The sequence below is a fragment of the Tachyglossus aculeatus genome, chromosome 10 (assembly GCF_015852505.1).
Source record: "Tachyglossus aculeatus isolate mTacAcu1 chromosome 10, mTacAcu1.pri, whole genome shotgun sequence".
NCBI lineage: Eukaryota > Metazoa > Chordata > Mammalia > Monotremata > Tachyglossidae > Tachyglossus > Tachyglossus aculeatus.
Genome location: NC_052075.1, coordinates 43796468 through 43821688, shown reverse-complemented (window position 1 = coordinate 43821688; position 25221 = coordinate 43796468). Strand labels below are relative to the sequence as shown.

At 45.1% G+C, this 25221-nt stretch overlaps 1 protein-coding gene across 2 annotated transcripts in view; it reads left to right on the top strand.

Annotated features, from left to right (window-relative positions):
* The window catches only part of UBE2H (ubiquitin conjugating enzyme E2 H), a 111664-nt gene extending 87047 nt beyond the window's left edge, over window positions 1-24617 (top strand). For both annotated transcript variants that reach the window (XM_038752153.1, XM_038752154.1), the window contains 2 exons: window positions 16153-16281; window positions 20235-24617. In XM_038752153.1, coding sequence (XP_038608081.1) covers window positions 16153-16281; window positions 20235-20359 — 254 coding nt within the window. In that variant the 3' untranslated portion in view covers window positions 20360-24617. The remainder of the gene's footprint in view (window positions 1-16152; window positions 16282-20234) is intronic.
* Window positions 24618-25221: the final 604 nt, after the last annotated feature.

Genomic DNA, 25221 nt, shown 5'->3' with positions numbered 1-25221 from the left:
GGGGACTCACAATCCTAATCCCCATTTTACAGATGAGGGAACTGAGGCACAGAGAAGTTAAGTGACTTGCCCAAAGTCACACAGCTGACAATTGGCAGAGCCGGGATTCGAACCCGTGACCTCCGACTCCAAAGCCCGGGCTCCTTCCACTGAGCCACACTAAATTGACTTGGTGACAGAATCAGCTGGAAAAGACAATATGTAGCCTATTGGAAAATTGGTTGTTTCTGCTCTGCGTCTTTCATGTTTGTGTCTGTAAAATTGCGTATGACAAACTTCCTGTCCCATGACAAACCTCATCATGAGTGCACAGCCCTGAATGGTGCCCAAAGCATTTCCCAGTGAAAATTCCAGGTGAATGTTTTCTGGACATGGTTTTTTTTCATAATTGCAATTTTTTTGTTGTGAGCAGTGGGACTTGGCTCCACTTACGTGCTAATATTTTTATTAGTGTTTGTTTATTAGTTCTGTCTTGAAAATTCAACCCCTAAGAGTGGACCAAAGTCTTTATGGCACCAACTCTTCATATGGTAACTTGTAAAATCAGGATGTCAAAAGAAGTGCTTGCTGGCAACCCATTTGACTTCTCAATCCCATGTTCCTTTGCCTCCTTCACATGTACCTTGTTGATCAAAGTAAAATCTGAAACATAATTATAATTTTAGCCTAGCCATAACTCCATAGATTTACATTCTTTAATTTTGCTCTACAGCTTCTGGTGAATAGTGTAGCCCAGGGGAAAAGTTGAAGGGGTTTTCTAAAAGTAACGGAATTTGTCTTCCTAAATGAGAGTAATTTTTCTCCTCTCCCCCTCCCCGCCCCCTCCCTAGCCAGCAACACATATGAAATCAGGAAAGCTTATGGTATGTAGCAGCACAGAATCACTGCTCAGATGACAGTGGGGATCTGGGACCCAGATGCTAGAGCATTCTGTAGTTTGCTTAAATGGAAGAACTGAAAAATTGAGTGAAGCCACAAAGACTAGCTGCTCCAGCTCCCTTGTCTAACCTGTCAGTCCTTCTCTCTGTTTCAAAATGTCTCTGACCCAAATGTTTTCCCCACCCCTCGTTGTGTTGATGGGAGCTTGGAAATTTTCAGGACTTGGGAATGGGCATTTCCAGCTGTGGGTCTGGGTTCCAGTTAGGTGGCTGTTCCCCGGCATCCCCTCTTTCCCCCTTCTGAGACCATCACCCTCAGTGGTATTCAGTGAGTATTCAGTGTGTAGAGCACTGTACTAAGTGCTGTACTAGGACCGTAAACAGAGCTTTCCCTAGGTGAGGTGGGATCTGGCCTAATTGGCTTGTGGGGGACCTTTTGTACCCAGACTTGCTGGGAGAGGAAATCGAGGATGAGAACTGTTTACCGGTGCTAGAGGTCCATTCCTTAAGCTCACCCTCTGGACTGAGGCTATAAGCTATTTCTTATGGTATTTGTACAGTGTTTACTATGTGCCAGGCACTGTATTAAGCTCTGGGGTAAATACGAAATAATCTCCATTTTACAGATGAGGTCACTGAGACACAGAGAAGTTAGGTGATTTGCCCAAAGTCACACAGCAGGTTTATGGTGGAGCCAGAATTTGAACCCAGGTCCTCTGCCCCCCAGACCTGTGCTCTTTCCAGTAGACCATGCCATTTTCTCAGAGGCCATTGCTTCTGGGGAATGATTTGGTCCCTTACCGGCCATTTCTCCCAGACCACATGGTTTGTCTCTTGGAGTGGGGATTGGTGGAGGCCCTCCTAAATGTAAAGACTGTAGGCAGTTGCCCCAGCAATCAATCAATCAATCAATCGTATTTATTGAGCGCTTACTGTGTGCAGAGCACTGTACTAAGCGCTTGGGAAGTACAAGTTGGCAACATACAGAGACAGTCCCTACCCAACAGTGGGCTCACAGTCCACCCTCGTTGGGAGCAACCTGACTCATAGACTTGACCAAACCATACAGTGCTCTGCACACAGTAAGCGCTCAATAAATACGATTGAATGAATGAATGAACAATTCCTTCCACAAGTTACATGTTAGTTTCCCAGCTGCCACTTGGCCAGGCCTAATTCAGTTTCCTGGAGGGCTTAATTCACCTCCAGAGCGGTTAACTTACTTTTCCTGACCAGTCGAATCAAGCTTATTTTAACCATCACTGCAGCAACACAAAATATGTGAGCAACTGGTCTTTTATCTCCCATTTTGCTGATTGGGAAAACCTACGTAGAGGAGAGCTGAAATATCCCAGTCACCTAGGGAATCAATGACAGAACAAGGTGTTACCCACCACCTGATAGAATAAGAACTTGGGGGCCTTGAGTTCAGTGGAAGGCAGAGGGGTTTTGCCAGCAGACTTTAATTTAAATTACTGGGATTAAGAGAGTTTATACAGCTGAGCATGGCTCCACTCTGTAGATCAGAACTCATTTCCCAGGTCCCTTTTTCTGTAACGCAGAAAGGAAAACATAAACAGTCCTTCAGATTTCAGCTAAAGTACATTTGTTTCTAACTGCTGTGGTTATGGGTTTTGTTAAGAGTCTAACGGCTCTAACAAATGTATGAAAATTGAGCAGGTGACTGATTAGCCAACAGCTACTGTTTAAACAGAGTTGGGAACTCTGTATCAATTCCCACGCCGGAGTCACAAGCATCATCCTAAATCATCCCAACCCACTTACCTTTTTGGAATAACTGGATTTAATAACAAAATCCTTAGTGTTAACACAGAGGGGGAATAACAGTTATGTTTAGAGACTGTTCCCTCTAGACTATAAGCTCATTGTGGGCAGGGGATGTGTCTTGAGTCGTACTCTCCCAAACGCTTAGTACAGTGCCCCGCACACAGTAAGTGCTAAGTAAATGTGATCGATTGATTCAGAGGAACCTTGCCCACCAGCCACGTTAACTGTTCATTTTTCCAATGTTTGTCTCCCTACCTTTTGTCCAGAGACTCTTTGTTTCCCAGTTCCTACTACAGTAATCTTCCAAAATGTGGACTTGTACTTCCCAAGCGCTTAGTACAGTGCTCTGCACACAGTAAGCGCTCAATAAATACGATTGAATGAATGAATGGATTTGGGCTAGAATGCTATTAGGGAATTCCAGACTGTTATTCCAGCAGCTCTCACCAGTCAGGATAGACCACAACATGATGTCAGAGGAAGCAGTCGCAAGTCTTCCTTCACCAGGGATGTGTCAGAAAGGTAACCCCTACATTAAAGGAGAACTGTTTGTTTAATGTTTTTGAGTAAACCCTACATTAGAGGAGAACTGTTTCTTTAGTGTATTTGAGTAAACCCTAGTGTTGTTGGAATTTTCTGGAGATATGCCCCCTTCCTTATGGAAAGATGAGGGAGCCCCAGGAAAATCCAGGAAGTCACACTAATCCTGCCAGTGTCGCCGAAGAGTGTCGTGAATTGTGCCCAGAGGAGTGGCTCTCCAGGGTCCCCAAAGCATACCTGCTGTCTCCCAAGGTCTCCAAGCACTTATCCCAGGACTCCCCTTTGCTGGTGCAGTGCTCCACACCCTATCACCACCCAGGAAATAAGCCCAAAGAAGTTCTGGGGAAGTCATTTTACCACTCAGATACTCCGTGCCCTACCTCACTCCCGCCAACAGTCTGGGTAACGGATAGTGGGAGAAGTCGCATGGGGCTTCAGAGTGCCGAGGGCACCTCTTCCACCTTCCTTCCTCCCCTTTCTAGACTGTGAGCCCACTGTTGGGTAGGGACTGTCTCTATATGTTGCCAACTTGTACTTCCCAAGCACTTAGTACAGTGCTCTGCACACAGTAAGCACTCAATAAATACGATTGATTGATTGATTCCTTCCTGGTGAGCAGTTTTTAATCAGAGTCCCGGGAAGATTAGCTCCAGGCAGTGACAGTAGCCTGCTGTCTCCCACCTTGGCCCCTGCCATGTACAGAAGGGCAAGGGAGATTTGTTTGGTGGGGAGGAAGCAGCGTAAGGGCTGACTGGGTAACATTGTAGCTTTCATGGAACTGCAGATCCTCCCCATCCATTTTTCTCCTTCTCCACTCCCCCCTCTTCCTTTCCTCATGCTCTCTTTTTGCCATTATCTTCCCCCCACCATTTTTCTGCCCTTTTGAACCTACGTAAGTTAACCCCCCATTTGTGGTCATTTGACTTTCTATTCTTTCTTTTCTCTATTTCCCCCCCCCCACACACACCCTTATTTCTCCTTTCTCCCTCTGTGTTTTTTAATGGTACTTGTTAAGTGTTTTCTATGTGTCAAACACTGTTCTAAACACTGGGGCAGATACAAGTCAGTTGGGTCAGACACAGTCATTAATGAAGCTTCTATTCTAAGTAGGAAGAGGTACAGTTGAGGAAACCGAGGCACAGAGAAGTGAAGTGATTTGCCCAAGATCACACAGTAAGCAGTTGGCAGAGCCAGGATTAGAACCCAGGTGCTCCAGCTCCCAGGCCTGTGTTCTTTCTACTAGGTCATGATGCTTCTCTATATTTTTAATTCTTTTTTTTTTAATTTCCATCTCCTTAAGTCTCTATATTTTCATCCATTCTGTGTCTCTTCATTTCTGCCTTTCCTGCCTTTTCATCCCCATTTCCTATCCCTCTTTGAGCTCCCAAACTCTGACCACCTCAAGCCTAATAAATAATGAACCAAAAAATATGTTAAACAGGGGAGCCTCATGATACATCCTTAGACATTTGGATGGGGATTTAAGTGGTGATCTTCCTCAGTGACATCGGCTTGTGACCAAGAAAGAATCAGATACCCCCAGACTGATGGGTTCTTTCAAACTGAACAACTTCAGGTGGCATCTCTGTCACCACAGCCCCAGGTGATCTGGATTAAACTTCAGGTGGCATCTCTGTCAGCGGAGTTCCAGGTGATCTGGATTAAATTCCAGCACATCCTGCTGCGGGGAGGTTGGTTAGGGGCAGAAATGGGCTCATTTTAATTGGTGGTTTCCGTTCATCATAAAGCATTCTGTAGTGACTTGAGTCTCCGGAATTAACTTAATTGTTATAAATCATGTGCCAAAGATGCGTGTAAAAGGCAATTCAGCTCATCGCTGTGGTGGGAATTTCAGATGCCTTTAGAGACTTAGCGATAGTTCATCTAGGTAGTGACTGAGGTCCTGTGCTCTGTGGAGTTCTTCTGGGCCTCCCTACTCCATCAGTGGACTTTGCAACCTGGTTTACTGACTATTCAAATGACTGACCTCCAGCCTGGTTGGGTGGTGATCTTGCCACAGATGGGGGAAACTCATCTTGTAATAGGCATGAGGCTAGTTATTGAAGCTCTTCTTGGTCATTCAGGGACTAAATCAAATTACCATTCAGGAATTAAAACCTTAATGTTGGTTTGAGGGAGCTGTATGAGTGCCAGAAGAGCCAGTTATATATTAACTGCCCTCTTTTCTAGAAGGTTAATAACAAATCCTATAGCCACATCTCTCTGCCAAGAAGGGTCAAACAGGGTTTGCATTTGGATGAGTGACCTCAAAGGAACTCTAAGCCTGTTAAGACTGTTAGTGATTCTTGTCCTTCCAAGAGGCTGAAGCCTTGTTAAGAGTGATTATGAGCAGCCATGTAGCTTTTGATGAAGAGTAATTTCCTCAAAAATCCATTTTGGGCCATTTCATTCACCTCTCTCTTTCCACCCTCCCCTGCCCAAGACTGTAAGCTCACTGTGGGCAGGGAACATATCTACCAACTCTGTATTGTACTCTCCCAAGCACTTAGTTCAGTTCTCTGCACACAGTCAGAGCTCATTAAATACCATTGATTAATTGATTGATCTTCCTCAACAAGCACTTCTTGGTGACAAGAATCTTCAGGCCAGTGTATCGTAAAATGATTTTAGAATTATGGGGAACCTCCTTTAAATGGGGTCACCTTCTCTGCATTTTAGGGTATCGGTCCTAAACTGGCCTTTATCCCAGTGAGCTAGGGGACCCAGGATATCACTGATCTGTAAAATTTTGGTATCTGGCCCCTCATTTCAGGGAGGTGCCTGGTTTTATTACCATCACTAAACAATATGATCAGTCATCCAAATTCTTTCCATGATTGATTCATGAAGTCAACCTCTTAAATCCCACAAACTAGGTTTGGGGGCTGTTTTTTTGCTTTTGGATTTATCCTCTATTAATTTTTAAAAATTGCATGAAATCCTTTGATTTTGCCCACTGTTGGGTAGGGACTGTCTCTATATGTTGCCAACTTGTACTTCCCAAGCGCTTAGTACAGTGCTGTGCACACAGTAAGCGCTCAATAAATACGATTGATTGATTGATCCTCTGTTGTTAGCAGGGGCAGGGAAGGGAAGGAGTAGTTGGTGGGGGGTGAAGGGGAGAGAGAGTATGCGTTTGCTGCTTAACTGAGCACATCTGGTATAAATCCAGAGCTCAGAGCAAAGTTGCAAAGTAGAAGAGGGGATGGGAAAGCAGAGAAGCAGGGGGCTCCCAAGGGACCAAGGCAGGTCAGTAGCTGGAGGGAAAATGCTAAGCAGAGACAAGAAGGGCAGGTGTTGGACTAGAGAAAGGAAGAGAGAGCCAGGTAATTTTAATTCCCACAAATTCTTTGTGGGTTTCAGCCTGTAATCTTTAAAATACCCCTCTTCCTCACTAAATTGCTGATTAAGAAGCCCATTCTCTCCTTTTTGTGTTATGTAAGCTGGAGTCAATCTTTGTCTGAACTGGCCACCATATTGTGCCCATTCCGATACTCCTAGGGGATTGTGGTATTTCCTCCAATAGCAACACATTACTAAGGAGAGCTCCTATTTCACCGTAGACACCCAATAAATATTTATAAGCAATAGCAAGCTCTGCCGATAGCCAGTTTCCAGTGAATCTTACCACAAGAGGTTTACAAGGCAGCCAAACTAAGTTCCCTGTGAGCATTCTCCATTCATAACTGTGGAGACATAGCATCCTTCATTGAAATTGGATTCAGTTCTCCTATTGGGCAGAAAACTTTTTTAACTCATCTTGGTTCTGTTTTTTAGACCGCCTGCCTTAATTCCGCCATGTGATTTTTTCTGTTGTCCTTTACTGTAGACTTCCTCCTAGAGAGAGTGTTCTTCTTGAGAGCTTTCTGTTTTCTAAGATTTTTTTTCCCTCGACCACCCTCTCTTGGCTACTCGGCATCTGACTAGAATAGGACTGGGAGAAGTTGTGATAATACCTTTTATTTTAGGGAGCAGATATCCAGGATTATCCAATGGACTGTGCCCAATATCTGCTGCACACTGTGGATAACATGGGAGGGGCCTACCAGCTTGGAAAAGTTAGTTGTTTCCAGTCTTATTTCGTTTCTTTCTAAGTCCATCACTTTCAGTCATATTTATTGAGCACTTACTGGGTGCAGAGCACTGCACTAAGCACTTGGGAGAGTACAGTCGAACAGACTTGGTAGACCCAGTCCCTTCCCACAGTGAGCTTCCAGTCTAGAGAGGGAGGCATTATAAATTATGAATATGTACTTAAGTGGTGGTGCTGAGTGAGGGGTGAATAAAGGAAACAAATTCAAGTGCAAGGGCGATGCAGAAGGGAGTGGAAGAAGGGGAAATGAGGTCTTAGGAAAGGCCCCTTGGTGGAGATAGATGTGCCTTCAGTACGGCTTTGAAGGTGGAGAGAATTCATTCATTCAATCATATTTATTGAGCGCTTACTGTGTGTAGATTGTCATATAGAGAATGATGGTCATACATGAAGAGGAAGGGCATTCCAGGCCAGAGGTGGGTGAGAGGTCGACAGCAAAATAGATGAGATTGAGGTACTGTGAGTAGGTTGGAATTAGAGGAGCAGTACTATCCTGATTTAACTCAAGAGCCTGTCAGATCTTGGGCTTAAGTCAGGGTTTCACTTTCTGCCTCAGCACCATGGTCCTTGGTTAGGGACAATCATGTTCACCCAGCTGTCTGGTAAAGTGGGGGCTTCATTCTTGCAAAATCCCCTGTTAAGGAAAACTTGTGATGTTGTACCAACTGTATCCGACACCATGTGTGTGTCCAAATGTTTTCTCCAATATCGCGTCGTGCTATATCTCCATAGGTCCATATTGGCAGAAGAACGTTCCCTAATTCCTTAACAGCTTTTAGCCAAAACACGGAGTGAGAACATGTGTTATGGCATACCTGAGTGAACCCTAGTTGAGCCCACTCGTCCCAAATATCCTCATTTCTCCTAACTTCAGTGGACCTCTAGCACCATGGCTCCAGGTAGAAAATAGGTTGAAAGCCAATGCAGTCCTGTTTCCTGTCACTGGATGCCACAAGTGAGGTGTGTTCTTCACCTGGTTGTGCTTGCTAGAGTGTGTATATGCAGACATGTGCGTGTATGTACACTGAGTGCTTGTGTGTGTGTGTGTTTGAATAATAATAATGACATTTGTTAAGCGCTTACTATGTGCCAGGCACTGTACTAAGCGTTGGGGTGGGTACAAGCAAATTGGGTTGGACACAGTCCCTGTCCCATCTGGGGCTCGCAGTATGAGAGTGGAGGAGAAGAAATGCCCTATAAAATGATGAGGAGCAGTGTGGCCTAGTGTGGCTTGCTTCCTCATCTGTAAAATGTGGTTTCAATATATGTTCTCCCTCCCTCTTAGACTGTGAGCCCCATATGGGGCCGGGACTCGGTCTGACCGAATTAACTCGTATGCACCCCAGTGCTCAGAACTGTATTTGGCTCATTATAAGTGCCTAACAAATACCGTAATCATTATAATAATGAGTCAGGAGGATGCAAGGGGACGCCCTTTGTGTTTTTCTGCCGAAACTGTGTGAAATCTCCCCACCAGGGCATCGCTTTCAAACACAAAGGGCTGCACCCACTTTGTGCCGGACACTGCTCCAGTAGCTGGGGAAATTCCAAGGGAATCATCAGAAGAGGGCCCCCGCCTTCAAAGTATATATTCAATAGCAAGGGTTAGACAAACACAGGAAAAACTTCCCAAATTTCCAATTCAAAGTTTCACGCCGCCATAGTGAGAAACTAAGACTGAAAACAAGAAATGGAGGTCCCAGCTGGAAACAGTGGAGCAAGAACAATCAATCAATCAATCAATCGTATTTATTGAGCGCTTACTATGTGCAGAGCACTGTACTAAGTGCTTGGGAAGTACAAATTGGCAACATACAGAGACAGTCCCTACCCAACAGTGGGCTCACAGTCTAAAAGGGGGAGACAGAGAACAAAACCAAACGTACTAACAAAATAAAATAAATAGAATAGATATGTACAAGTAAAATAAGAACAGAGCTGCCACACCACCTCCCATGCCCAGGGGCTTTGGAATATAAATTATTATTTTTTTCCTCATCACACCTAAGCGTCCTTATGGTACGAAGATATACTTCTGCCCGTTTTCCAAGCCAACAGAGGAATGGGACCTTCCCACTCGGAAGTTGAATTTGCAAGTGGGAAAGTGTGCTCAGGATTGCAGACCAATCTCCCTCTCCCCACTCCCCCGACCCCCACGGCTTTAGGCTTTCTCGGTGGGTGGATTGAACACCGATCATAACTCCCAGTAGTGGTTGACCTGCTAAGTTCCACAGGCCTTTCATCCAAAGACCCTAGAGTGTTTTATAAACAAGTAGGTTCTCCCAGCCCCCCAGGAGTAAAATGGAAGCTGGAAGCATGGTAATGCCACATCCTTTGGTCACAAGTCATGAAGTGCCAAGAATAGCACTTGAAAGCCCTGACTCATTCCCACTCTGGGCTTTAGCCATCAAACCATGTTCCCATCCTCTTGTGAGTCACTTTTAGTAGAGTAGCTTTGAGTTCAGAGTAGCTAGCTTTCCTAAAACACTGACTCATATCAGTGAAGGCACATAGTTTAAGGGACATTTCTATGGACTACAGGTAGGTGCTTCTGCACAGTGTAGGATTGTCTCAGGATTTTTATCTTCCGCTTGAGCTAGCACTTTGGTACAGCTTACGAGGCTCTGTATTCATTTTTATTAATGCTTTGTTGGATGGGGGGAGGGTGGCAATAGTAATCATGTTTTACAGATGAGGAAATTAAGATTGAGAAGAGTTTTGGCCTAGGGTCACCCTAGGAGTCTGGAGCCACCCTGGGATTGAGAAACATTTGTTTTTCTTGAATTTTTAGTCTCCTGTGCTTGAGAGTAGTAGCAATAATAGTATTTATTAAAGGCCTACTGGGTGCAGAGGACTAAGTATAAGAATATGCAGATGGGAATTAGGTGTGGTCCCTGTTTATAAGCTTTTCCTCCTTTTGAGGGGGAGAAACCAGTTTTGGTTACCATCTGGGCTTTTGCACGTGTGCGTGCTTGCTCGTGGGTGTTTTGTGTGTTGGGGTGCTCTGTGTCTCCTTTCCTGAAGGTGACCCCACTGATGGGAACAATGGGTACAAGTGTGACTGAAAATGCTGACGTTGGACGGGCAATCCTGAGTCCCCAGTTGTGAACACATATTGTCCCTTGGGTCGATGTTTTCTTAGGCCACTGGAAAGCTCACAAGCGTTCCACCCTCTTCTAGGATCAGTTAGTTGTGTTTATTGAGTGTTTACTGTGTGCAGAGCACTGTACTAAGTGCTTGAGAGAGTACTATATGACAGTATAACAGACACATTCCTTGCCCATGACGAGCTTACAGTCTAGATCCCTCACCGCCAGAGCTGAGAGATGGCATCCCCAGGCTAAAGTAGAAGTGCCAGGAATGGAAATGGGAGTTCAGTTGCATGAGCTGACTGTGAGCCCACTGTTGGGTAGGGACCGTCTCTGTATGTTGCCAACTTGTACTTCCCAAGCGCTTAGTACAGTGCTCTGCACACAGTAAGCGCTCAATAAATACGATTGATTGATTGATGAGCTGGGGTAATGGAGCCATTTGTGCCTCAGTGGCATGGGAGAAGCATCATAGCATAGTGGAAGGGGCATGGCCCTGGGCGTCAAATGACCTAGGTTCTAATCCTGGCTCTGCCAATTGTCTGCTGTGTGACCTTGGGCAAGCCACTTCACTTAAAGAAGCAGCGTGGCTCAGTGGAAAGAGCACGGGCTTGGGAGCCGGAGGTCATGGGTTCTAATCCCAGCTCCGCCACATTCTAGTGCCTAGCGTGGCTCAGTGGAAAGAGCCTGGGCTTTGGAGTCAGACATCATGGGTTCAAATCCCGGCTCCACCGATTGTCAGCTGGGTGACTTTGGGCAAGTCACTTAACTTCTCTGTGCCTCAGTTCCCTCATATGTAAAATGGGAATTAAGACTGTGAGCCCCACGTGGGACAACCTGATCACCTTGTATCCCCCCCAGCGCTTAGAATAGTGCTTTGCCAATAGTAAGCGCTTAACAAATACCATCATTATCAGCACTTAGAACAATGCTTTGCACGTAGTAAGCGCTTAATAAATGCCATTATTATTATTATGTCTGTTGTGTGACCTTGGGCAAGTCACTTAACTTCTGAGCCTGCTACTTCATCTGTAAAATGAGGGTTAAAACTGTGAGCCCCACGTGGGACAACATGATCACCTTGTATCCCCCCCAGCGCTTCGAACAGTGCTTTGCACATAGTAAGTGCTTAACATATGCCATCATTATTATTCATGTTGCCTGTTACCTCATCTGTAAAATAGGAATTAAGACTGTGAGCCCCTCCCGGGACATGGATTGTGTCCAACCTGATTAGCCTAGAACTACCCTGGGAGCTTGGTACAGTTCCTGGAACATGGTAAATGCTTAATATAATTTTTTAAATTATATTATATTTATATTTTTAAATGTGGGGAAATGTTTTTTTGGTGTGCAGTGGGCAAAAGAATTTCTGCAAGGCCCAAGTAAAATTGTGTGATTAGTGGACAAGCCAGCTGATTGAACACATGACCATGACCCCACCGCATCCTTTGTCTCTTGTCTGTCTCAGACCCTCCAGGGTCCTAGTTCTCCTTATTCTGCCTTTCAAAGAGCTGCCCAAAACTGAGTGAGTGTAGGGGCAATGCTCCTAGGTGTCTAGGCAAAAAAAAAAACGGTCTGAGGAGCAAGGAGTAATCTTTTAAATACATTTTTATTTCTTAAATACCAGGGTGCATAAAGTAATGAAAGAGGAAGAATTTCTGACAGCACGAGTGGTCCCCAGAATCCAGCCCAGAATTGGAAATGGAACCCAGGGGTCCTGTAACCCCAAACATTGGGTCACATATGAACTAAAACAGCTCAACAATTCGGCTTCCTTCTCCCCTCCCCACTGCTTTTGGCATTCCAGGCTGCAGGAAAGCTAGGGTTCGAATGGGTCTGTTTTTCTGGCCACGAGGCTAGGGCCTTCCAAAAGATTCCCCCGAGAAGACGTGCCTCGATTTGAAAAAATATTTACGGCAAAGTTTTCCCTCCCAAGCTGAGTATCAGGGTGCTTTTGTTTTGCGTTTATGTGGTATTTGGATCATTATGGTGGGGGTAGGGTAAGTTTTGGGAAAGTTTTGGATTTCATTCTGTAGTTATGCTGCCTCCACTGAACCAGAGCTCTCTGGATTTCTTGAAGATTGCAAATGGAGAGGCGATGATGTTCTCTGTTTCTATCAGGAGACTTCTCTTCCCTCTTTATCTTCTGCCTGTCTTAAAAAAGGGAGCAACTGCTTTCCAGAAAACTATATTGGCATTCAGAGACTGAGCTCTCCTTGCATCTGGACTCCAGAACTTCCCTTTTCTGCTCTGTAGAGTTCACGGTGTACAGATGTGACTCAGGGCATCAGTGAAATGGAGCCATGCAGGGTATGTGGACGCAGGAAGGAAGACCTAGTAGCTGAGGTTTCTTTTGCTTGGAGGAACAATTGCCTGTCCAAAGCCCCACATTGGTAACTTAAGAAACCTTCCTGAACATTGAGTGACGGCAGAGGGTGGATTCTCTTCCTGGGACACGGGCAGCATCTCATTATGAAATATGTCATCGTTAAGGTATTTCTCTAGCTCCCAAACAACTGTAAGTGTTTGTTTAAAGACAGTCTCTCTCCTTTGAACCAATTTTCTTTTTCAAAAGAAATTTGGAGCAATTAAAGAACAATAACAGATCAGCTTGCGGATCCCAAATGATTCTGCAGCGTGAAAACACCCAGTTGAAGCAGCAGGTTGAGCAGCGGGTCGGAGAACTTTTCTGTGTCATTTCCTGCTGCAGAGCCACTTGAAGACATGAAAATCAACTCTCTGAACTACACAAACAGCACAGCCCCACAGCAGCCCAAAAACTCCCAGTTTAAAAATAATTCTGCCTCCCCATGCACTTTTAAGAGAGCGAAACACTTTTGGCCCGTGCCAGCCATTCTATATCTGGAGCCCGAGGTATGGAAGAGCAACTCCACTAATGGGTATCTGCCAGGCTCTGGTCCCAAATTAACTCAAACCACTCCACCAACCTGATTATCTTGTATCAACCCCAGTGTTTAGAGCAGTGCCTGGCACATACTACGGGCTTAACAAATACCATTAAAAAAAAAGAACCTAATTGTTTAATCGTTGGCTTTTCAGTGGGCGGATTATCCATTCCTTTTGCTCTTCCTTCTGTGCCCCGCTTCTAGGCATTTTTCTTCTGCTGGCACCCTATACCTGGAGAGAGGAATCGTCAAGATTCAAATTTGTGAATTTCAGATTTTGATTTATAAGCCTTGCACCCTCACTGTTTGGACTTTTCTGGACCAATTCTGTATATATGTATATATCTGTATATATGTATATATGTTTATACATATTTATTACTCTATTTTACTTGTACATATCTATTCTATTTATTTTATTTTGTTAGGATGTTTGGTTTTGTTCTCTGTCTCCCCCTTTTAGACTGTGAGCCCACTGTTGGGTAGGGACTGTCTCTATATGTTGCCAATTTGTACTTCCCAAGCGCTTAGTACAGTGCTCTGCACATAGTAAGCGCTCAATAAATACAATTGATGATGATGATGACCAATTAGTTCCCCAAGAAAAATCCCTTAGATTTGCCCAATAGTTGTGTTTCAAGTCTTGTGTGGTTGCAGTGCCACCCATTGTGCTGTGAAACAAACAGATTTTCGTTTGGGCTTCTGGTATGCACAAGAAACTGGAAAAGACATCTCCGGATCTTACTAAGCCACTCTGAGAGTCTTGACAGTGAATTACACTTGGGTGAGGACACCAAGGATTCTGTTATTGTTGAGGTCTCAGAGATGTTCCCTCTAGACTGTAAGCTCTGTGTGGGCAGGGAATATGCCTATTTTACTCTTAGATTAACTCTCCCAAGTGCTTAGTACAGTGTTCTGCACACAATAAGCTCGTAATAAATATTATGAATTGATTCTGTTACATGACCACAGCCTACATCCATTAGCCCCGCCAATGTCTCCCGCAGTGCCTGCCATTGGGCACGGGGAACCGAGCAAGAGAGTGTGGATGGTTCGGTGCAGATCATCCCCACTACTGCAAAAGCAACTCATGTTTCTGTCCTGCTGGTGGTAGGATATACTTTTTCCTTCTTAACCATCGGATGTTATAAGCAATGCTTTCCCTGAAGGTCAGAGGCCCGGAGAAGGTGCATTGTGCCTTCAGGGAGATATAAAGAGCAAGAGGTTCTCTCAGCGACTCTCATGCTCATGAAGGCAGTCTCACGGCAAACTGAAGAATAATTTGTATTATTCTGTAAGCGCCTTGAGGGCAGGGATCATGTTTACCAACTCTAATGTATTGTACTCAGTACAGTGCGTGGCACACAGTGTGTGCTTAGTAAATACCATTGACTGATGCGGGTGTCCTCTTTTAGGCTGCTTAAATATGGTGTCATATCATTTGCAGGGTAAGGAGGTTCATTCCAGGAGTCTTCCCCATTACCTTGAATAATTGAAAGATGGTTGTATCTAGTAAACCTCAATCGGAAGCTGCAAGGGGTTGGGGTTCAGATGGCATGAGTTTCCGAATCTACGTAATATTGAATCTCGGCCTGAGAGTGCGTTGAGGGGATATCATTTATCATTTATCATTTATGTTGCCAATTTGTACTTCCCAAGCACTTAGTACAGTGCTCTGCACATAGTAAACACTCAATAAATACGATTGATGATATCATTAAGGGAGAGGCCTAAACACGTGCAAAATGTAGCTCCTCCACATCCAGCCTCAGAAATGTGAAATGCTGGTAAATGGTTGGGAAGCAAATGCCAAAACCCAGAAAATTATGCATACAATCTCTAATCTCTGCTCAAAATTTATGGAGTTAATTGGGGGGTGGGGGGGGGGGCGGAACCATGAAAATGGAGCAGCTGATATAGAAAGAGGTCATAAAGTTTTTTAAACTGTTCATTATAATAAATACTCTACCCAGTGATCCCATGGAATGGACTAGTTGGAGCTCAGGAATTGAGTTTCAGCTAGAGATTGTCCCCAAAAGAGGGGAACCCCTAGAAGCCTTGTGTTGTTTTTACACCACAACTTCCTTCCCCACTCTGCCCCTCCCCTCCCCTTAGGACATTTTTCTTCCTGGTAATAGAATCATTCGGTTCTTTGTTAGTCAACTGGAGCCCAGAGAGAGAAGTGCAGTTGTAAACAAAACAGCTCTGACTGTAATGATGCTTTTTTCCTTACCTGTGGCATTAAACACCCTGGAGGATGGCAGGGGTTTGGGTTGTTTTTTTTTTCCTATGTAAACTCTACTGGTTTTTATCAAGGATTCACTTGTGTCTTAAAACTTCTGATTTTTGACTTTTAAAAAAAATAGTGAAGGCATAATAGTACAAATCTATTGTATTGTACTCTCCCAAGTGCTTAGTACCGTGCCCTGCATGTAGTTAAGTGTTCAGTAAATACCTTTGATTATGTTGGTTACGGTGGAGGTACAACGCCTGCCCTCCATTCGCTGATTGCAGGCGATGCAACTTTTAATGGTAAGCTAAGTAATTGGAAAACCTTGATCCAAAACAAATTTAAGGTTGCTAGTAAGGCTGGTCAGCAGCTGGAACCAAACTTCCTCAATTCAGACCGTCTCTCTCTGGTTCCTGCTCAGGACACTCTTGAACTTTGTTCCTGTTCTGAGTCCTGAACCTCTGCGTGTTCATCACCTTCGGTGGCTTCTGCAGATCTCACCAATATTTATTTTGAGTCGTCCCTTCGACAATCTGTGATCCCTGTGCCAGACACTTGTGAATGTTGTTCCCCTCTGGGAGCTACGGACCTCTGTGTTGTTAATCGCCTTTGTTTGTTTCGGCAGATCTCACCAATATATTTGAGTCGTTCCTGCCTCAGTTGCTGGCCTATCCTAACCCTATAGATCCTCTAAATGGCGATGCTGCAGCAATGTATCTCCACCGACCAGAAGAATACAAACAGAAAATTAAAGGTACGCAAGAAAATGTATTAAGTCAGAGGCAGATCCCGTTGGTGCTTTCATATCCGCTCACCTCCTGTCAGAGAGGCAGTGAAGCACCAAACTGAGAGCCTGTGTCTAAGTGCTGATTCCAGTTCCACTCTAGTCCAGCATTTACTTAAGTACCAAAGCACTAGCTACTTCCCAGTAGCTGTCACTTAAAAAAAAAACCTGGGTGGCCCCATAATGGTGACTTTCAAGAAAAATACAATCTCAGGAGTTTCAAGTAGGGGAAATTTTGACAGGAAAGTGCATTAAAGCCTTAACATGGGTGACATTTAAGAACACTGTCACTCAGCTTCCGTTTTTGCAACCCACAGATAGATCAGTGGGTAGGATTGGTCTCTAGGACGCCTGCCTTCAGAGTACCTCCCAGTTTTGACAAGAATCTGTCTTCTAACCCTTCCTTGATCTTTCCACGTTGTTCCTTCTTTCTCATTTCCACCTGCCTTTGTAAGGTAGGTTCTTCAGTCATCCAGTTGGTATTTATGGAGTGCTTCTTGCGTGCGGACCGCTGTCCTGGTTCACCTCACAGCACTGCTTTCCATTCCTTCCTGCGTGAGGGCATTAATTCTGCCTCTTCCCTGTTCTTTCTTTCCTTTGCGGTCTCCTTTCTCTGTACGTCTTCTCCTTTCTCTCTGGCCTTCAACTGCCAGTCTGGTTTCTTCCTTCAGTATTCTTCTTCCACACCAACTCTCTTTTCTCTTTTTACCAAATCTGCTTTTAGTTTTGAACATCAGATAGTGATCTCTGTCGGATTTCATCCCTAGTCTTTATGTTCCTTGCCTCTTCTAGTTTTTCTAATTGCCTACCTGGGCTTTCCTCACTTCTACTGTTGTTGGGTTTTGGGGGAGTTCGTTTGTTTTTTGGTTTTTTTCTTCAGCTTATTTCAGGATTTTCACATATGAATGTCCATGACTTCAAAAAGCTCCATCTCCTCTGGCCACCAAACAAATTCAGCAGGCCACAACTTGCCTCTTTCCTCACCCTGCCTCTTTGTTCAACCCCAAAATCAGACCAGTGGGGCCTGGTCTGTCACCAGCAGAAATGCAAGCCTTGGATTTAAGTTCTCAGTAGGATCCACTTCCATTTCATGCTGAACCAGGCTAAAACTGTTTCTACTCCCTTCTGGTCTAGGTACTTGTCCCACCTAGGGAGGTTGCTCTTTGGAGTAGCAAGAAAGAGAGAATAATGGTTTCTGCAGGAGTATTTACTGATTCTAAAAATTAGCTCTATCACGTATTATAAAGCCAGAAGTGGTGAAGCTCCTCAGGCCCTATTTAAGTGTTGCTTTCACCATCCCAAAATGACTAGTTTAAAAGGGCAGTTTCTCATCTGCCCAAAGTATTCCCTAGTTTTTAAAATAGGCAGCTCGGAGGCAACACCTTGAAATTCTCTGGCAGTAAGTATGAAAATCAGTCAGTCGATCAGTTGTATTTATTGAGTGCTTACTGTGTGCAGAGCACTGTACCAAGTGCTTGGGAGAGTACAGTATAACAGAGTTGGTAGACACGTTCCCTGCCCGTAACGAGCTTCCAGTCTAGACATGGGGAGGAGTCCAGATCCTTGAATTAGTCACCTTAAGTAGGAGCTTGGGTAGCTGACCAGAGGGTGGTCCCTTCCCGGAGGTTTGAAAGAAGCGGAGAATTGACCTAGCCACTGGAATGATTGAAATACAGTATCTACCCTCAGTGACTGAAGTTTTGTCTGTCACTTGGAGGTTGCGGGGGCAGGGGGGAGAGAGAGAATGTGTGAGTGTGCCCACGTGCTTCCTCCTTTGATACATCCAGGCCCTGCAGAGCCCATAGCAGGAAGAGCTCAGCCTGAAAATCAGCAGGCTCTTTTCTCCTGTCTGTATTCTTTTATTCATGGAGCCACCAGAAAGGACTGGGGCCGACGATTCTGAGGGTCGGAATCCCTTCACGTTGGGTGAAGGCTATTTATTTGAAAACATCGAATTCTTAGGGTTCACAAGAACTTTTTTTGATGGTTTGTTCAGCAGCTCTGGTAATTTTCCACCCAACGGATTTTAACGCAGGCACATTCAGAGCTGTAAGGCGCCACTTACATGTCTGTATAAGAGCTGTCTTGGGCTGCTGTAGAAAGCCCCTTTTAGCTGGTTAGCCCAAGGGCCTGGCAGGCAGCATCTGTGACGTTCAGTGACACTTCAGTGTCTGTTCTTGTAGCGAGCCTGTGAGACTTCAGCTGGGAATCCAAGAACTTTCCTGACCACATAAACACCAAATGACCACAGCCAAGTAACCGTGCCTGGTCATGAGCTCTTTGAGGTAAATAGTTGTCTCAAAATAGATGCCCACACCCTGGGAGAGGGAGGGGCGTGGGGCCAACATGGGACCCAGCTGGTCCCATCCGGGCTTGTCTCTACGCCCAGAGGCTCGCCCCGTGGTTAGCTCTGGATTGAGAGAGGAAAACGTGGACCAATTAACACTTCAGTATCAGCGAGCTCAGCGAGCTCATGACTTTGTGCACCTGATGTCGACAGGATGAGTGGCACCCCATTGGAGAGGACAGCTGAGGAAACCAGCAGCTCCACCAAGCCCTGGAAGGAGTTGGAATTACTTGCCTTCTGGTCCCTGACTTAGCATAAGCAGCAGCTGAACAGAAAATGGAATAGAGTGAGGGGTGGGGGTTTTTTGGGTTTTTTTAAGTGGTATTTGTTAAACCAAGCAGTAGGGTAGATACATGATAATCAGGTTGAACACAGTCCCTGTCCCACATGGGGCTCACAGTCGTAATCCCCATTTTACGGATGAGGGCACAGAAGCATAGAGACGTTTTTAAGTGACTTGCCCAAGGTCACACAGCAGACAAGTGTCAGAGCCTGAATTCGAACCCAGGTCCACTAACTCCCAGACCCGTGCTCTTTCCTCTGGGCCACACTGCTTCTCCTGAAGAAGTTGTCCTGAGGGGAGGTAAAATAACCTTCCAAGGAGTGCAGATGGAGAAAACCTCCCTTTGTGCTTCCCTCTGATAAGGTGTTGGGCTATGAGGAATGAAAGCCATGGAAGCCAGTTTCTCCTAAGGAAAGGTGTGAGACACTTCAAGTGGGAGGCTTAGAGGAAACTTGACATATAAACATCAGGTCATTCTGCCTTCTTCCCTCCCCTCATTCCCTCTGAAACTGGGGGCAGTGGGAACCAGCCATCAGGCTGTCTTCTGCCACTGTGTGTTTGGGAACCTTCCTTCTGTTCCACGGTGGCAAAGTTCACTAAAATGAGTGGAGCCTCTTTTGGCCCTTTTTTTCTTTCCCGGAACTCCCTTTCTCCCCTTCCCACCCTCTTATTTCCATCCCTGGGGCCACCACATATTTCAGAGGTTCAGCTCTGAGAATCCACATTGTGGCCAAACAGTTTCCAACAGATGAAACCAAAGCCCCAGCGTCATGGCCAACGGCATGTCCCCCTCTCCACTTGGTCCTTCAACTTTGGCATCCGTTGTCTTTCTGCCATCCTTTCCCCCCTCCCTCCTTCCTGTCGCTGTCCTCCTTTCTTCCTACCTTCTCTGGCTTTCCCCTCTTCCTCCATCACCTTTGGGTTTCACACAGAGCTCAGGCTTCCCTGAGTGTCCTTCATCTGCAAGTTCTCTGGGCCCTTTTTGTGTGGAACGCCTTGGGAGAACCACTGTGGAGGGGCCCAGAGCCCCAAGGAATCCTTGGTTACGATGTGTCAAGCTTGCTCATCCCCAGAAATGAGGAACCCTAGTTTTTCTCCTTTTTTCTACCTACCGCCCAGAGTTGTGGGAAGGGCAAAAATGAGAGAGTGATTTGAAAATGAAAGTGCTCAGGAAGACCAAAGGTAATGTTATGATGAATTGTACAGCTTTTATGTCCCTCAGCTGTGTGCGTGAACACACCTACTGACTGCCCTGTCTCTCCCTCTCTCTCTTTCTCTCATCCCATTCTGCAGAATATATTCAGAAATATGCAACAGAAGAAGCCCTGAAAGAACAGGAAGAGGGCACCGGTGACAGCTCGTCGGAGAGTTCAATGTCTGACTTTTCGGAAGATGAGGCACAGGATATGGAGTTGTAGTAGAAAAAGCCACCTGCTTTTCAGAAAGACTATTATTTCCTAACCATGAGAAGCAGACTATAATATTCATATTTAAACGAAAGCAATTTTTTTTATTACTAAACAAGGTTTTTATGAATAATAGCATTGATATATATATATTATATATCACCCTTTAGATTTTGATTTCTTGGTCATTTCTCAACCAGAGGTGCATAGCATATCCCCCCACATTCCATTTGGGCAGCAATACGCAGCCCGAATGCATGCGTTCATAAGACCATCTTGGCCAAGCCAACTTGTGTGCTACTGAAACGGCCGCCAGACAGCAGCTCTGATAGGTAGACCAGAGTATAAAAAAAAAAAAAAAGAAAAAAGAAAAAAAAAATGATGCCGCTTCCTTTATTGGTGGTTCCAAAGAGAAACAAACAAACCGACCCTTGGATGCTACGTCGGAGCAGTGCTTTCTCAAAAGTGAAAAGAAATCGGGGGGAGGGGGAGACCGTTGTAAGAGCACTTAGAGCAAAGGGTACAATTCAAAGTACTACTCCTTCCCGTTAATCTGGTGACCCCGTGCTATAAGGAGCACCTGTAACCGTGCAGGGAGCTATTTCGGAGCATCGAAACTTAAAACTAACCAAATTTAATTTTTTTTTTTTTTTTTTTTTTTTTTACACTTGGATTTTAAGTACATTTTTTATATGTGGATTCCTGCCCTTCAAGCTACTGGGCCCTGTAACTGCGGGTGTATTTGCTTTTGGGACCGTTGAAAGCCTTTTTCTGGACTCATTTTCCCAGTCTGGATTATGAGCTCCGACAACCGCCCCCCCCAGCCCCCACCCTTTTCTTTGTTGGGAGAAAGGAAGGGATATGACGTGGATAGTGCTTTAGTTGACTCAGAGCACACTGCAAGGTCGAACTCCACTTCTTTGCCAGTTCGAGACTGCTGCCCTTGACCGAGAGCTGTAAGCTTGCTTGCTGGTGCTTGAACTGTGGTTAGGCACACGTTGCAGATCGAAGCTTTTTCTACCGGAGAGGGTCTCATCATCAAAGGAGAGTCATTATGCTGAGCGCGCTAGCTACATCCAGGAGGGACTGGTCCATGGGCCATGAGTACTTCAGCAATCTCATTTCTTTGTTTCGGATTTTTTTTCCTTCTGCCATCTCTGGCAGCCGTTTTATCACCATCTGCTTGTGGGAGGGGGAGTAGATATTACAGACCCAACACACACACTCTCACACACTCACACACGATTTAAGAAGAAAATTAACTAGGGAAGATAAAGATATTTGGCCACTTCAGTGTGGGGAGAGGTGGAGAGGACTATTCCGAAGCAGGGAGGGGGAGGACTGCCAGTCTTTTAACAAAGTAGAACAAGTTTTGAAGGGGAATTTCTTCCCCTTCCTCCACCCCCCTTAATATTGAGGGAATCAGACCCCTCAGATGCCCACCAGTCAGACTTGGATTCAGCTAACCACATGTCCAGAGGCAGCGTGCAGAGACCCTTCCAGGCCCAAATGTTGCCTATTGTAGATTTGGGGATTTCGTGAGGGTTTTAGATAGCCAGATATATTTTTATTCCAATGTTGGTGCAACCAATAGGACATCAATGGGGTTAACCAACTCTGAGACACTTTACCATTTTTTTTTCCAATGCCCCCCTGTGCTCATTCAGTGGGCATTTTTTTTTCAAGTTTTCCAAAATGCACATTTAGCTTAGGAGTACTATATGCCACAAGGTTTGAGTCATTGAGGTTGGAAGATATCCTATCTTTTTTGAATTCAAAAAGCACAATCAGTCTCTTTTCCTTTGAAAGTCTCTATAAAATTCAATTTGCTTTAGCATGATTATTTTCCTAAATACAGAGACATACAAAGAATTTACTTATTTTATGTTAATTACGGGCATGAAGCAAAAGGTTTTCTTTCTTTTTTTTTTTAATAAAAAAGTGCAGTTATGTAGGGCTGTGGTTAGTTACCGTGCTGAAGTTATCTATCTAGCATTTGTGGCTTGTTGGAAGGGTAGTGTTAACTATTTAACATGTAATGGTGTACTTTAACTCTTATCTAGCACGTTGTATTCTCATTACTTTAGGGGAGGGAGGGTATCTGGCTAGCACTGTCTAACTTGCTTACCTGCAGAATTAGCAGTTTGCTTGTGCTATAACCTTTACTGTAGGTGCTATATTAGGGGTAGGCTTAAAGTGCTGGGTGGTGATTTCAGTTAAAACAATAAAAAATTGTATTTTTTCAATATTGTATAAACAATAGTGTTCTAATTACCTTCTTTACTTTTTCCAGGTAACCTTTATGTTTTTAATCTCTTGTCCCAAACCAGGTTTCTAGTCCTTAGCCAGGTTTACTGGGCATCAAACGATTAATTGCTCCCTTCTTTCGCCCTCCCTAAAAAAGCCCTTGATTCCCCATTTTTTTAAAAAAAAACAACTCTTCCCTCCATTCTAAAGATTCAGCCTCAAAGGGATTTGCCCATTCGCTCCTAAGCAAGGTGCATGTGAAGAAAAGAGGCAGACCTGAGTGCTGTGTGTGTGTGTGTGTGAGAGAGAGAGAGAGAATTAGGTTTTGCTATTTGCTTTCAATGCCTCTTGCTTATTGCTCTGCAGCTCATACAGTGTCCACTCTGCACAACCTGACCTCCCATAGTTTCCCTTGGGGTTGGTCTTTGCCCCTTTTCTGATGCTCAGTGGAAGAAGCAGAGGGAAACTAGGCCAGCAGGAAACTGAGAATTCTAGAGGAATCCAAATGCCTCCAAAAAGTCGTCATTAGCGAGTGGCTATTCTGCTCCAAAAATGGGCCCATTGTCACTGCCTAATACCTTGTCCTTCCCCCTCACCATCATGCTCACCGTGGCAGCCCCGGGTCCCTCACCAGGCAGGAATCACCTGAAAAATACCACTGGCAGCGAGTCCAAACTGCTGCGGGCTAGTTGTAATTTTTGGTTTTTTCCCCCCCCTTTTCCATTCAGTCAATTCGAGAATCCTCATTAGTTCTCTCGAGGTTTCCCAGCAGTCCCATATTTTCTACCCCTCTTGGATTGACTGAACAAAAAGTTCTGGCCAAGCACCAACAAGCAAGATACTCTCCATCCAACGAACAGCATTTGATCCGCTGTCTCTTTGCTCTTCATGGATCCCCCGACACCAAAGTCTTGTTAGAGCGGCGCGGTAGCAGTCTGCGGGAGTGGGAAGGGGAACTGGCTCGTTTGTCAAGAGTTCATCACCCTTGTCCCGGAGTTTACCTTGCAAGTTTTTACCAGTGAGAGAATTATCTGAAGTTGCCATACCTCCACAGTACCTAACGTTCTTCTTTCCACTTCAGAGAAGCTGTAGAAATTGCCAACCGGGTTCATCTAAACTCTGTGAAGTGCTTCACCTCTCAAAGAAGTTTACGTCTCAAAAGACTCCCTGAAGCTCCCAAATGTATTCTCTCGGGCCCTGGTGTCTGGGTTTTTTTTTTCAGGCCTCCCGTTGTCCCAAACGAAAAAATCGTGAAAGAGGAGACACTCTGCTGGGCCCAGCAGATGAGATTTCCAGCCCGGTCCAAGGGTGGAACAACCGGGCGTCGAATTTGACTGAAATTGTGTGTGTGAAACTAAAGCCTCATCAGTTCTCCTAGGGAAACCAAAGGCCAGGCGGAGAGAAAAGTTACCTACCGTTTTGGCCTGTAAATCCTACCCTTCCCTTACCCCTCTCCTCCGGCCAAGATGGACAGACAGAGAGGAGTTGATTGACAGTTTGCCATCATGCGTGCTCACCCAGGAGTCTAGCTGTGAATGGGGGCCGTGTGTGGGAGGTGGGGAGGGGAGGGTGAGAAATGCAAGGGGAGGGGATGCCAAGGAATCACTTGTATGACTGTCCCACTCTCCCCGTCGTCGTGTTCTCCGGCTTTGGGAAGAATAAGGCCAGTCAGGGTTCCTAGCTTCCTTTGGACTCTTCTGAGCTGAGCTGGCACATCGGCAGGGTTGTGGGCAGCGGGGGAAATGGCCATTGTTTACTGACCTGTATTGGTACATAATTGTGTGATACTTGAAGAGATGAAAGGGGCTCTGATGCCCTTCATTGGAGTCTAAGCTTTTTATTGGTTTTTTTTTCCTTTTTTCTTTAACTTTCCCTCAACCCCTTTTTCTTGCATTGTGATAATGTAGTGGGCACATCGGTCAACAGGACACATGCCTCTTCTCTAAGATTATAACCTCTCAAATAGTTGTGTATAATGAAAGAACTGTAAACTTTTTTAAAATAAAATATGTATATACCTTGACTTCTGGCCGGACCTTGATCAGTCTGGTGTCTCAACAGCGGCCCTGAGTGGGAGATATCTCGCCCAGGGTCTCGGAACAGTTGGCATCCACTGAACGGAGAGGGAGGAGCCAGAGAGGCAAGAAGAGGAAGGATTCTGGGAGGGTATAAGGGAAGCGTTTCCCCATGTGAATCTAGCGCTTAGTACAGTGCTTTACACATAGTAAGCGCTTAATAAATGCCATTAGTAGTAGTAGTAGTAGTAGACAGAATCTGTGACCTTTGGCTCTGCTAACTCACAGTTTCCAGTGCTGCAGTCTGGATGTCCCTGCTCTGGGGTAATAGCCCTTATGGGAGTAAATATAGAACTGCTGCTCATTTAGGAGCTCTCTTGAAAACACCCAGACTGACTCTTTTATTAATAATAATAATAATGGAATTTATTAAGCACTTACTAGGTGCAGAGCACTGTTTTAAGCTGCTGGGGAGGTTACAAGGTGATCAGGTTGTCCCACGTGGGGCTCACAGTCTTAATCCCCGTTTTCCAGATGAGGGAACTGAGGCACAGGGTCGTTAAGTGACTTGCGCAAAGTCACACAGCCGACAATTGGCAGAGCTGGGATTTG